This window comes from Galleria mellonella, unplaced genomic scaffold (genome assembly GCF_026898425.1).
Source record: "Galleria mellonella isolate WM207_F2 unplaced genomic scaffold, CSIRO_AGI_GalMel_v1 utg65, whole genome shotgun sequence".
NCBI lineage: Eukaryota > Metazoa > Arthropoda > Insecta > Lepidoptera > Pyralidae > Galleria > Galleria mellonella.
Window position 1 is genome coordinate 11296497 of NW_026442138.1, and position 15191 is coordinate 11311687.

Below are 15191 nucleotides of genomic sequence, written 5' to 3' on the forward strand. Positions count from 1 at the left end.
TGGCTACGATGAGTTTCCACCTGTCTTAATTAAAAAATGTGCTGAAGAATTGACGCCTATTTTAACCTTACTTATTAACCAGTCATTTACAGAAGGTATAGTCCCAGACCCTCTGAAAATCTCCCTAATCAAACCAATTTATAAAAAAGGTGAAAAATTAGATATAAATAATTATCGTCCCATTTCTTTGTTACCAAAGTTTTCAAAAATATTTGAAACTGCAATGTGTGACCGTCTATATTCATTTTGCGAAAAATACAATATCTTCAGCGAGCATCAGTATGGTTTTAGGAAAAATCGGTCAACTTCATTAGCAGTCTTCAAGTATATTAACGAAATAATTAATATCATAAACAACAAAGAATATGCCGTAGGCATTTTGCTCGATATGAGTAAGGCTTATGACTGCGTCCAATACAAAACGTTATTGAAAAAATTATACAACATAGGAGTAAGAGGTCCCGCTTATAAATGGTTTACCTCTTATCTCACAAATCGATCCCAATATGTACAAATAGACCATGTAAATAATCAAACTGGAAAAATAAAAACAGTAAGATCTCAACATTCAAAATTAATAAATTCAATACCTCAAGGAAGCGTCCTCGGATGTATATTATTTTTAATATTCATAAATGATTTGCCTGAAGTGATGGACAGCCCCTGCACATTGTTTGCAGATGACGTTTCTGTTGTTGTCTCCTGTAAAAATAACCTAAACCTACAAAGTACACTGGATGGTAGTATGTTAAAAATAGTGAGCTGGTTACACTCACATAATTTAAAAGTAAATTTTAATAAAACTAAATTAATGGTTTTCAGTCCATTCCAAAAGAACCCGCTGCAAATTAACTACTCTTTCAATAATATTAAAATAGATTGCGTAGAGAAATATTCACTATTAGGTGTAAATGTAGATTCGAATATTAATTGGAAAGCGCATGTGCAGAGTGTGGCTACCAAGCTGTCTAGATTCACTTATGCACTACACCAACTAAAGATATCTTCTGATACCAAGACAGCCATGTGCGCCTATTATGCATATGCCCACTCTTTGCTCCAGTACGGCATATTGATGTGGGGTAATAGTACAAACGTGATTGATCTTTTTAAATTGCAAAAACGATGTCTCAGAATAATTGCTAACATAGATAACAGGGAAACTTGCAAACCATACTTTATTAAATATAAAATTTTAACTTTACCGTCAATGTACATATTAGAAGCGTGTCATTTTGTTAAATGTAATATGCACCTATTTCCACAATATACCCGCCCTCAGGCATTGCGACCGCAATGTAGATTAGCAAGACCATTCTCGAAGCTACAGTTATTCCATTCTGGCCCTTACGCAATGTCAATAAAAATTTACAATAAAATACCAATTAACTTAAAAGGTGAGGATGATTCTAAAAAGTTTAAAATAGCTCTAAAAAAATATTTAATCGCAAAGAGTTATTATGCGCTACAGGAATTTTTCAAGGAAAAAAGTTAGTTGTGTTTGTGCCTGTTTGTTTTAATTTAATGATGATTTTTTATTTTATTTTTTTTTATTTTTTATACTAATCGACGATACATATATATAATGTAAAAATTTAATTATGTAGTTTATATAAGATTTATTAATGTGGTTGCTGTGCCCTTTCAGGGTTCATGTTTGATTCTATACTTTTAGTAAATTAAGACCAATTTTGTTACAACATGTAATGGCAATAAATAAATGAATAAATGAATAAACTTCGTCGCATATCTATAATACTTAGATGTTTAGAAATAATGCGACTAGTTTCGAAATAAACCTAGTTTACAATTAATGCTATGGAACTAAATAAGCATTTTACTAATACAATAAAAATCTAACTAGACAATGTCTTGACATGGGAGAAATTTAAGAAAAATAGGTACGTGATTTCTTAATAGATGGCAAAACAATATTTTTTACAAATTTTGTCTACTCTGTACTGTGTCTTTGTTTCGGTGTCACACAAAAATTACTATATTACAAATTGGATGCAGTTTTCACAGTGGCGCTTCTGAAGATCTAACCTAAAATCTGGTATACGTTTTATCTTGATCTACAATATCTAGAAGTGATATATTTAATCGGTTTTCCTACTTCTGAATCTCATAAGTGTGAAGTAGTGGGCAAAAAGCCAGCTTATTTGTAACACTTTATTGTACAGTAAAATCTTAAATTATAAGATACAGAGTTTTTTGAATGTTTTATTGAAATTGTGAATTGATGGAGACAAAAAAATAATAGTTAATTAAAAAATATAAAAATAATAGGTATGACAGTTACAACGAGAGCACAACATTGATACTGGACAACATAAATAATATTAAATCGCTTAAATTACTTACAGATGACAGGAAATCTAGATTTCGAAAATTTACTTATACTGTGACTACCCTATGTTCAATAGCACATTCGAAGCCACTTCACTAGATATGAAAAACATCGTAACTTTGTATGCGACGCGGGGACCAAGTGCATTCAAATCGAATATGCATTATACACGACTGCGGACTGGAGAATTGTCATTTATCAATACACGGCTGTCTGTAGACCTTTACGATGCCAATAAAACAATAAATAACTCTATAATACACTCGTAAAACATTTGATGGGTGCCTTCTTAAGAGCCGACATTGCAATAATATTTTCGCCAAAATATAAAAAATTTATTCTTAAACATTTTCATTTAATGGATATCATAATATGCATGCTCGAAAGACCATTAAACATATTATTAAAGATGAAAAAATAAATGTAGAATAAAATTTCATCTAACATTTATGTTCTTGCTCTACTGAGCCAGAAGGAAGGTTTATAGAAAATGTGGTGAGGTTGATGGATTCTCCTAGACTTGCTGTATTGTTAGTTTACTCATAATTTAACAGCAGGATATCAAAATAAATATAGATTAATGTAAATGATGAGCATTTACATCGAGCTATATATCTTTTTTCTATTCATACCGGTATCTGTAAATTTTTAAAAACAATAAAGTTTATAAAAAAATAAAAAATGTTAAATTGTTATTATAAATACTATAAATTCTTATTATAAATGTAAAAATGGGTTTGTTTGTTTGTTACCTATATACCTTAACAGCTTAACCAAACACCATGAAATTTGGAGTACAGGTACTACATGGAAATATAAAAGAATTTTTAAGTAACATGACGTAGATATCTAAAAATATTTTCCTCAAAGATCATCGTCAATGGATGACTAAAAGTTTTGTGCGTAATAATACTTTATATATACATATATATGCTTTGGATTTGTTATTACATTTCTTGCGTATCTCCATGGGACTTCATTAATAATAACTCTATGTTTTAAATACTGTTAATTCCACTATAAGGACCATTGTTGTGAAACTGTGATGTATATTATGTTAACATTTATAAGTGACTGTTTGTTGCCATAAATAAATAAAATATAAAAAAAATAACTATGATACAAGATCTCAGTCAATTCTGAAAAAAAAATAATAAAAAAAACAACAGTGCAATATGACATTTCATCTTTGAAAATCGTGTATAATTATGAGTATTTTTTTCATTTGCTCCAGATAAATGGTCACAGAAGTAGACATAGACGGCAAGGTGCCGGTTTATTTCTATCAGCTTCGTATGTCCTCCCCGGAGGCGAGGGCACGGGTGCGTGGGGCGAGTGGGGCGAGGTCACTCCTTGCTCCAGAACGTGTGGCGGCGGTGTCGCCAGTCAAAAGAGGATATGTCTTGAGGTTGGGTACGTAGACGTAATGTTTCAATTTAATTACAATAGAATAAATGAAACAACGTAATCAGCCATTTACTGTCCGTTGTTGAACATAGGCCTTCCTTATTGGGGAATTTTGCCAGTAGTGTCACGCTTGGCAGACGGGTTGACAACCGCAGTTAGGCTTTAGTAGTGTTTTAAGTGGGACGCTGCTGCTCATCTTTCAACCATTAAATTCTCTTAGTCGCCTCTTAGAACACCTATGGGAAAGAAAGGGGTGGGCCGGGACCACACGGCTACAAACGTAATGTTATTTTATAACGTATCTTTCTTTTGTTTGGAAAAGAAAATTAGATAAGTAATGATAATTTAATTAGTTATCTTTGCAACACATGAATAATAGCGACAGAAAGGAATCGATAATGTTCACCGCTATTTATGGGAACTTTTCGTAAAAATTTTCAAGCTCTTCATAGCTTTGTTTTTAGTGTTCATATCTTTCTATTCTTATATATATTTGTATTAAATTATGTAACAATATGGCATACTTTTAATAGAAAGAACTTATTGGAATTGTATTCACCGTCCCACTGCAGTTATGGTGTAAAATAAGTTAAGTTTTAAAAATATGTATAATTTTTCTATGATGAAGATTATGATATAAGAAGCATATAATAGAATAAAGGACAACCGTAGCCCACGTTAGCCGCTATTAGTACGTGATTCCCGTCTCTTGTGAATCGTTTCGCTCATTTTAATAGAATGCCACTGAAACTTCGTGGAGACGTTGCATTTCTATGCATGTTTATCAAAAGTATCAAGGGGAATATTCTGAGGTAGTGTTCGGATTGATAGCTGCTGTTGAATTTCAACATCGTACAACCCGCTTCAAACTAAAGTTTCATCCCGACTGTCTAGATGAGTGGCGGTGGTGGTGGAGATGCTCAATTTCCCCATATATTATGAAAAAAAATTTGGAAAAAGAAAACAAAAAAATATTTATTATTCGACAAATTAAGCTGACACTAAACGGTGAAACCCCAAAATATATTAAAGTTTATATCTACTAGTAACGCAGTAATCCTACGTTAGACGCCACTTATTACATCGATTGCTTACAATATAAAATTCTTGTTCGCAGACCAGATGGACAGCCTCTTTGCACGGGCGGGGACACCAAGTACTTCTCGTGTCAAACGCAAGACTGCCCGCCGGACTCCAAAGATTTTCGATCCGAACAGTGTTCGGAATACGACAATATCTCGTTTAAGGGCATTAAGTATAAGTAAGTGGATATACTTTATAACATACAAATACTTTTTTTTTCGTCTACGTAAAGGTTATCTGAAAGAAATTGCTTCAACTATTATACCGTCTTATATAGTTTATAAGATACGTTTTTTATTTAATTTTTTATCTGATGCAATAAAGAGTAAATAAAATATTATTAATAATATAAAAAACTGTGTTATGTTAGACAATAACTATAATACACGAATCATGTTATTGATTTATATTACGGGATTGCCCGACTACTTTCGGAATCTTATGAATAAGGACTTCTATCGAGTCCGAAACCAAACGGGCAATCCCGAAGTTATGAATAAATGTAATTTATAAAAAAAAATACACTAAATTTTAAGTAAACAGAAGTACGTTTTTAAAAGTCTGTAATAAGTTTCATAATTAATAATTATATATTTTTTGTAGCTTAATATCGATATTATTGACAATATATTGTCATGCCAATTCATTTTGGAGACAAACGGGGCCACAAATTGATAATTATCTTAAAAACCATTACGATTAATTCTCTTCATTAAATTTCAGATAAATGTTCATTCAGAAACATAAGAACTTTTATGTATTTGTAGATGGGTACCATATCTGAACGGGCCGAATCCTTGCGAACTGAATTGCATGCCGCGTGGCGAGAGATTCTACTACAGGCAAAAGGCGAAAGTCACTGACGGCACGCTCTGCAATGACGAGTCATTGAATGTTTGCGTCAACGGCACATGCCAGGTATTCACTTTTTTATATTTTAGGCCTTATTAAACTATTTTAGGTACTCACATTTATTATATTTTAGGCAATCATGACGGTCGGTCGGTTCTCAATTAAATTACTTCTAACAATATTTCACTACTAATGATCCACACCGGCTTCACACTGGTAGATAAAATAGAATTTATTAGTATATTATAGTCATATTAGCTTTAATACTTTAGATAAATTAATAATAATACCTATATAGCCTAAATTACTAGATTATTAAGGATTAAATCACTCAACAGTCCTGATCAAGGGGGTTTCATAAAATTACTCTAAGAAATTAATTCTTTTGAGGAAAAACAATATGTGTGTATTAACAAGGGCCTTTACTGGATACTGCAAACTAAACGAGCATATGGCCCAACTAGGCTTATGCCCAAAGAGTATTTGCAGATTTTGTCACAATGAGGAAGAAACGCCGCAGCACTGAATGTGTGGCTGTAGCCCACTCATACATACACGATATATCTCCTTTGGTAAACACACTATATCCTGAGAAGATAAAAACGTCGCTACAAAAAACATCTTAAAATTCCTATCATTGATAAGAATTAGCAGCGAATTTTAAAAAAGAGCGAGCATAAAAGAATATAGAAAGGTAGCAGAGTCACAGGTTTTAGTGCCTGAAAAACCCTATCTATCAATAATAATACTCGCTGATAAATGTAACTTTTTATAGATTAAAGAATTTATAAAATCCGTTTATGTTTTGAGTTTATTCATTACAAACAAATAAACACTAACTCTTTCCTCTTTATAATATTGGTTAAGATAATAATCATATTTTCTAAAAAAAAAAAACTGTAAAAGGCTGAAATTTTATAAATGCAGTACAACACAACACATATAGATTTCTAAAACCTCTGAACACGTTGCATATGTAAGTCAACTCAACGAGTTTAGCTTAATGATGATCATTGAATAAACATCGTAAAACATCGGTTTTGAAACGTCTCCATCGTCTTTTGTTGTTGACCGTAATTTAATTACATTATAAAAAAAAAAGGAAAATATACTCGTAAAATAGAGTAAACAAACCTTTTTAGAGTCTTAATGTGATTGTTAACACTTACAGCCCGTAGGTTGCGACAGGATGCTGGGTTCCTCGGCTCAAGAAGACAAGTGTCTCGTGTGTCGAGGGAACGGGGCGAACTGCCGAACTATTAGTGGATTACTGGACGCACAAGATCTTAGAAAAGGTTCGTACTGTTTCTTACTCTGATTGAACCCATTCAAGATTGAATGAAACCCTGTTCATATCAAAACTTACCGAAGTGTAACAAGGACGGAATAAATTGTTAATTTTTCTATATATTTAAGATTATGTTCCATACAAAAAAAAACTTCTTCAGTTATGACAAAACCAGTTATTTTGATTTTAAAACTAAACTACTGAGTCGATTTTAACAAAATTTTAACAATTGAATACATATATTGAGTGTATACATATATTGAGAGCCTAGACAGCAGAGTGATGTGGGTTCGAATCCCATCGACTCAAGCCGTCTCATCCCTATTAAAGGAGGTTTATACCGAAACTTACCGAAGTGTAACAATTGAACAACTGACTGTATACAAGGTGCACGTTATGCAACTAAGAACATATCCAGTCCGGATTAGTAGAGACATACTAGTTAGAATCCCATTGGAATCAATTCTTTTCAATCTATCAATAATTTCACATGAACTCTAATATTTCCAGGCTACAATGACATGCTACTCATACCACAAAACGCTACGAGTATTGTGATAGAAGAAGTTCGAGATTCGACGAATTATCTTGGTAAGTAGGTGCATTTATAACACATAAAAAGATAATACACTATTAAAAGATAATTTATTTTAAAATATGTTTTGTTTCCTTGTGTAAACACCTTATCTTACTAATACCACAAAATTGAAATAGGACGATGTCTGTACATAGGAGATATTTAGGAAATATTGATATGAAAGAAGAATTATATTCTTCTTTCATATCAAGAAAAAGAAAATAAGTGCAATAGAAGCTAAAAGACAAGATTTTTAGCAATTTTATCTGTATGTCTGTATGTATGTTTATTCCAGCATCACGCAAAAACTATTACACAAATTTGGATGCGGTTTTTACAGTTATATTCCTCAATTAAATAGCGGTATGAGTTTATCTTAATACGTAACTGTAGAAGTAGTTTCTTTCATTGATTTTCCTACTAGTAAAAACCACATGTACGAAATAGTGAGCAAAATGCTAGTAGATATAATATAAAATAACGCCCTTATTTATAAAACGTCCTATAAACTATTACACTGTTTTGTTACTTTCATTCAAATTAGGAATTCAGCACAAAAGAAAGAGCAACAGTTCAATAAGTAAAATAGGTTTATAAATAAGGGGTTAAGTCTTCATTTTTAAAACTTATCTTCAAAATCTCATAATTTCTGTTTAGATCGTCACAATTCTTCAATTGCAAAACCTTCATACCTACACACACCTTAATATTTTAAGTAATTCTTTATTTTTAAAGTATTGCTCCCCAAAATTTACTATTCATTTAACACAAAAGAACAACACAAACGCTTGAGCAGGTACCAACTTTAATTGGAGTTAATTATGCAAAAAAACAACCATTACCTGGAATGTTTATATAACACGGCTATGTTCTGCAACACAATCCTAACTTTATTCTGCACAAATTAAATATACTGTCACAGGCTATATTTATAGTAATAATAAAGTAGTTTCTGAAATTCAACTTTAACGATATTATTTCAGCGATACGAGCAAAGAGCGGCACATACTATCTGAACGGAGACTACCACATCGACTTCCCTAGGAGCATAATAATCGCTGGTGCTCACTGGCACTACGAACGCAACCAACGCGGCTTCGCAGCACCAGACAAACTGCGCTGCTTGGGACCCATCAACGAACCACTCATTTTATCGGTAAATTATTTATACCTATCTATCCTTACGCCACATCTTTCAGTAAGTAGACAGAAAGAACTGATTGATAACGGCTTAAAAATTACAAACATCTCTTGATCCATCTCTATTTTATAATACTCCATTATATTAGATAATAAAACAAAACAAAACAAAAAACAAATTGTTAGCTGTAGTCTATGTATTTGTTAATGACATCGTAACTCCCGAACAATTGAATAGATTTAAATATAGCATTTTCATTTTAAACATGATTAAATATTACGATGATCCATTATATATAACTCGTCTTATGATGCACGCCCGTAATGAAGTCTCTTTACTTCTCTTTCAATTAATACGTACTCTGTCCGATTATGATTGATTGTTATTACATTATAGTTATTCACAATATGTTTTATCAGCTGAATTAAAGTATCGATATAAATATCAACGTTGAAATCCCAGTTCGCTCTCGCAGTATTACGAATTGGATCAGCTAACTTTACTCTCTAAATACTGCGCAATCTTTCATAAATGTCCTACCTTCGTATTTTCTACTTAAATTCTTCGTTCATTCCCAGTATTCTAAAATCTTTACTTAAACTACATCATATACATATAGTACTATCATACTTACTTGTACAATAATTAGTCTATTACCTTAAGATTGTCTTGAAAAGATTGCTCTCAGCAATAAGACCGCCTTACTGTACTTATACAATTGTATCGTTGTGTTTGTAAATTGTCTTGCTTATTTCCTATATTGTATAATGCAAATAAAGTATACTCATTCATTTATTCATTCATACATATCACCTTTTGTTATTTATTATCACTATTTTTATTGTAATTTACAAAGATATGTACATCAGTAACCCAATTAACATAATTTTAACAATCAATAAACTAATGGAAAATACACCCCCAACTCTGATGATGTAATTTTCATTACCTTCATGGAATCTCAATATGTAGAGAAAAGATTTAAGACAAAACTTGATATTATAACAGTTGTCACCGATAATCTTCTGATTTTCACCAAATATTAATAGGAACATCTCAATTAATTCATCATCATCATTCATATTTGAAATGAAAATGCTGTAGTAAAATCTATTTACTTCTTTGGTAGTTACGATATCATTAACAATTACATAGACAACAGCTAACATTTTGTTTTTTTTTTCTGTTTTGTTTTATTATCTAAATATATTTCTCTTACTTGGCCAATATTTTTTAGCTCTTACTCCAAGACGAGAATGTCGGCATCAAATACGAATACAGCATAGCACCGGAGCTGCTGCCCTTAGCTGACCAGCAGTACCACTGGGTGTTCGATAACTTCACGCCTTGCACTGCCACTTGTGGAGGAGGTATGCCCATAATCATCCAGCATGACAAAGCATGAGAGATACCATGGATATTATGTACTGTCCATGGTGCTGTTTAAATTTCTATAAGTGACGATACATCAGATGGCCAGTAGCTTGATTGCCATTTCATGCATCACAAAAAAAAAAATCATTTAGAACATTTGCAGCTACTTATTTATTTCAGTAGTACTTGAGGTAAACGTTATGAAAGTGTAAACCACTTTAGATTCCACAGACTTTAGATAGCCAGAAATTTGGATATGAAAAACTCTCTGGCATGTGATTATTTCTGCTTGCCCTGATAGCGACATAACGCGAAGATTAATTTTTATGTACAAACTTTATTGCACTTATGACTTTATTTTTTATTAGATTATAAAATTGTTCTATCAATGCAATAAAAACATTCTTACAACAGGTTTCCAGACCAGAAATGTAACTTGCCGATCTCGAGAAGAATTGGATATAGTAGACGATGGATTATGTGAGGAAGCGTTAAAGCCACCTAGTAACCAAACGTGCAATACGGATGCCTGCCCGGCACAATGGATCGAGGGTCCCTGGAGCCCCTGCTCCAAAGCCTGCGGAGAAGGTGGCAGTCGATCACGACAGGTTCAATGCCAAAAGATTATTACGAACGGGTAAGAACGCACACACCTCACAAATTACGACCTACCATACATACACGTTCATTACACCATTAAACAAATAAACAAAAAGCTATGTTTTAGAGTGAATTTCAGGTTTCCCTCGATAGTAGCTGACAAGGAATGCTTCGATATACTAGGCCCTAAACCGGAACTGTTCCAAGAGTGCAACAAGAATGCCTCTTGTCCAAAATGGTTCACTGGACCATGGAAACCAGTAAGTAAACATTACTTCTCTTATTAATCTTTTGCTTAATTCTTGATTTGCGAATATTGCGAAAAGAGATTTCAATGTTAGTCTTTGCATTCCAATAATATTGTTACATTGTTACAGTGCGACAAACTATGCGGAGAAGGCAAGCAGACACGCCAAGTGGTCTGTTATCAGAAGACTGACACTGGCCGTGTGGAAGTACTGGAGGATAGTAAATGCGAGGATAAAAAGCCTGATGCTGAGCAACCGTGCTCTTTGCATCCTTGCGAAGGTGTTGATTGGGTCGTCTCCGATTGGACTGGGGTGAGATGATACTTCCATGTAATAATTCTATTTTCGAAACAATAAATGTTGATAAACCACAGTCTAAGAAAATAATGATATTGTTATAGTTTCAATTAACAGTAATATGAGAGTGAGAAATGTTTGAGATTATGTGTTGTTTATATAAATAATACATTTATATTGATTATTACATTAAACGTTAATTAAATAATTGTACAAAACTTGTATAAATTTCGATATAACCATATAGATTCCACTGATTTCGACTACTTTGTTTACATTAGCATGGTTTGTTCAATTCTTCATATCTGCCAATCTGACTTTGAAGTTAAAATACATAAATTACCAAATTACAAATTACATTTATATTTCTTATTTCTCATTATAAGTACTTAATAGTATTTTATCAAGAGTAACTTTATTATGACGCTAACAATGCGTAAATTATACCAAATCGTAACCATCATTTGTCAGTGTAACAAAATCTTGTCAGATAAATTAATATTTGTTATTATTTATTCTTCTCTACCTTGATTAATTCCCGTTTATAGCTTAGTATATTCTAATGCATGCCCCACAGTGCGACACGTGCATATCGACGGTGCGCACACGTGCGGCGGAGTGCGCGACCAAGTCCCGCGAGGTGGTGGACCCGCGCCAGTGCGCCTACCACCCGGCGCCCGTACTACAAGAACCTTGCGATCGCTCCACACTGCCTGCCTGCGAGGTGCAGTGGTACGCCACGCAGTGGAGCAAGGTAAGCGAGCTGGTCCCCCGCCCTGCGCTTTCCGCCCCTACAGCGGCCGTCTGCCTGCAAGGTGCAGTGGTACGCCACGCAGTGGAGCGAGGTAAGCGAGCTGGTCCCCCGCCCCGCGCTTTCCGCCCCTACAGCGGCCGTCTGCCTGCAAGGTGCAGTGGTACGCCACGCAGTGGAGCGAGGTAAGCGAGCTGGTCCCCCGCCCCGCGCTTTCCGCCCCTACAGCGGCCGTCTGCCTGCAAGGTGCAGTGGTACGCCACGCAGTGGAGCGAGGTAAGCGAGCTGGTCCCCCGCCCCGCGCTTTCCGCCCCTACAGCGGCCGTCTGCCTGCAAGGTGCAGTGGTACGCCACGCAGTGGAGCGAGGTAAGCGAGCTGGTCCCCCGCCCCGCGCTTTCCGCCCCTACAGCGGCCGTCTGCCTGCAAGGTGCAGTGGTACGCCACGCAGTGGAGCGAGGTAAGCGAGCTGGTCCCCCGCCCCGCGCTTTCCGCCCCTACAGCGGCCGTCTGCCTGCAAGGTGCAGTGGTACGCCACGCAGTGGAGCGAGGTAAGCGAGCTGGTCCCCCGCCCCGCGCTTTCCGCCCCTACAGCGGCCGTCTGCCTGCAAGGTGCAGTGGTACGCCACGCAGTGGAGCGAGGTAAGCGAGCTGGTCCCCCGCCCCGCGCTTTCCGCCCCTACAGCGGCCGTCTGCCTGCAAGGTGCAGTGGTACGCCACGCAGTGGAGCGAGGTAAGCGAGCTGGTCCCCCGCCCCGCGCTTTCCGCCCCTACAGCGGCCGTCTGCCTGCAAGGTGCAGTGGTACGCCACGCAGTGGAGCGAGGTAAGCGAGCTGGTCCCCCGCCCCGCGCTTTCCGCCCCTACAGCGGCCGTCTGCCTGCAAGGTGCAGTGGTACGCCACGCAGTGGAGCGAGGTAAGCGAGCTGGTCCCCCGCCCCGCGCTTTCCGCCCCTACAGCGGCCGTCTGCCTGCAAGGTGCAGTGGTACGCCACGCAGTGGAGCGAGGTAAGCGAGCTGGTCCCCCGCCCCGCGCTTTCCGCCCCTACAGCGGCCGTCTGCCTGCAAGGTGCAGTGGTACGCCACGCAGTGGAGCGAGGTAAGCGAGCTGGTCCCCCGCCTCGCGCTTTCCGCCCCTACAGCGGCCGTCTGCCTGCAAGGTGCAGTGGCAGGTACCCCACGCGTTGGAAAAAGATGAACGCTCTCATCTACACTCCGAGCTTAGTGGATATTTTCTTGTAAAAAGAAACTCTTACCTTACTCAACAGCGAAAAGGTAATGGATTGCTATCATGGTAATAATAATGATTTAAAATTTTTATTTTTAGTTTTTTTTATGTTGTTAGTTATAAAAGAGAGACAGTAACGTATAAAATGATTGTATATATAAATATTTAGCATATTTCTTCAAAACCAACGTGGGAGTAATTTTTTTTAGAAATCACGTAACATTTTATGTTGGTATTGGTATTGATTAAAAAAATTCGTTACTCTATATGACTGAGATATTTACTGGGACGAATTACCCTTAAAAAGAAATGTATAAACAATACGGTGCTAATATTTGTCAACAGTGCTCAGCAGACTGCGGCAAAGGTGTCCAGTCGCGGCGTGTATTTTGCGGCCTGTTCGACGGCTCCTCTGTGCTGAAAGTGAACGACAGCCGATGCGCGAATCAGACCAAATACAACGACACGAAAACATGCGAAATACCCAAAGATAAATGTCCAGCTAAGTGGTACGCCGGCCCTTGGTCTGAGGTTAGTGATGTCATCATAAGTGCCTTCTGGAATATATTACATTTATCAACTGTAGAACTCGTAAAGAACTGCCTTTTACATTAGATATAAGTACGAACACATAACATATATGTACTACATAGATCTAACAAAACCTACTGTAATAATTTATGACGATATTTATTACTCTTTCACGCAAAAATTGCTTAATATATTTAAATGAACCTATTTTAATATATATGATTTGAAAATAACAGTTAAGTAAAATATAATTCGTACTACTAATATGATACGTATACTGGCTCACGCAGGCGAAACCGCAGGATACAGCTAGTTCAACTATAATGCTACTATTTTATATTATTTCTCAAGTTATCCAAAGTATTTGCTCTAATAAAAGTAAATTACATGATAATTTAATTCTATTACTAAAATCATATTCTTTATACTGCTTCGAGATAAAAACTATTTCTCAAATTGGAACGAACAAAAAATATTTAGAAAATTTTAAATAATTAAAGTTGGTTGAGCTGTTTCAAACATTAGCGTGAACGGGCAACCTGACATGGTATATTTATATAATAATGATTGTACATTGTGCAGTGTACTAAAGTGTGTGGCGGCGGCGAACAATACCGGCGCGTCCTGTGCATCCGGGAGGACAAGGAAGTCAACGAATGCGACCTGAACACTATCATCGATGCTACCCAGTCCTGCAACACCGGGCCATGTGACAAAGGTACGGTTGATATCCATATTGGACCATCGAGTCTAAGCTTGACTTGACCGAATTGTCTATCCCAATATGAAAAGACTTAATACAATTTTGTTACGGTTAGAAGCATTTGCAAGAATCTTACAAATAATAACAACAACAACGGTAACAAGGTATGCATTTTAAAATGTAACTAATAAAATACCGGGATGTGCTTGAGGCAATTTCGTAATTTATACTAAGTGTCTATCCAAGATCGATACACATACGAATCTAATTATCCCTAAGACTACAACTTGAAGCAAATACGTCCCATATGTAGATACGATATGGTGTTAAGTAAAAATATAGATTTATTACATTGACTACTAATGTTCAAATTTAATAACAAAATGGTATGTCCTAAGAAGGCAAATACCGAAAATATGGTGGCACAGGTGGTGGAATGCCTAGATTAAAGACAGTGTAAAAAATTAGTTATTTTAATTAGATTAACTATGTCTGCGCCATGTATCAAATATTGTAAATGTGATTATGTTAGTTATACATTCATTATTTCATTTACATAAATATTTCTCCTTAGATGAAACTCTGCCAGTGAATGCAAGCGCTGCTCCTATTATTGACGCAGACTACGAAGACGAAGATTGTACAGAGGAAGAAGAAGATACTGAGGCGTATGAAGAAGTAGGTGCCGAAGAAGAAAGTGCCAGTACGCCTTTCACGGTAATTCTGCTCCCGAAACCTAACCTAACACAATTGTATCTATATTTG

General features: G+C 36.0%; 1 protein-coding gene across 7 annotated transcripts in view; it reads left to right on the forward strand.

The window, feature by feature from the left end:
- LOC113519878 (papilin) overlaps positions 1 to 15191 on the forward strand; it is a 134748-nt gene that overhangs the window by 84687 nt on the left and 34870 nt on the right. For 5 of the 7 annotated variants that reach the window (XM_052900391.1, XM_052900390.1, XM_052900386.1 and 2 more), the window contains exons 3-16: positions 3585 to 3763; positions 4875 to 5018; positions 5608 to 5758; positions 6864 to 6987; positions 7491 to 7571; positions 8541 to 8713; positions 9936 to 10068; positions 10487 to 10709; positions 10800 to 10932; positions 11050 to 11232; positions 11795 to 11971; positions 13538 to 13723; positions 14306 to 14441; positions 15001 to 15143. In XM_052900391.1, coding sequence (XP_052756351.1) covers positions 3585 to 3763; positions 4875 to 5018; positions 5608 to 5758; positions 6864 to 6987; positions 7491 to 7571; positions 8541 to 8713; positions 9936 to 10068; positions 10487 to 10709; positions 10800 to 10932; positions 11050 to 11232; positions 11795 to 11971; positions 13538 to 13723; positions 14306 to 14441; positions 15001 to 15143 — 2166 coding nt within the window. The remainder of the gene's footprint in view (positions 1 to 3584; positions 3764 to 4874; positions 5019 to 5607; positions 5759 to 6863; positions 6988 to 7490; positions 7572 to 8540; positions 8714 to 9935; positions 10069 to 10486; positions 10710 to 10799; positions 10933 to 11049; positions 11233 to 11794; positions 11972 to 13537; positions 13724 to 14305; positions 14442 to 15000; positions 15144 to 15191) is intronic. The other 2 variants (XM_052900392.1, XM_052900387.1) reach the window with 1 other exon arrangement.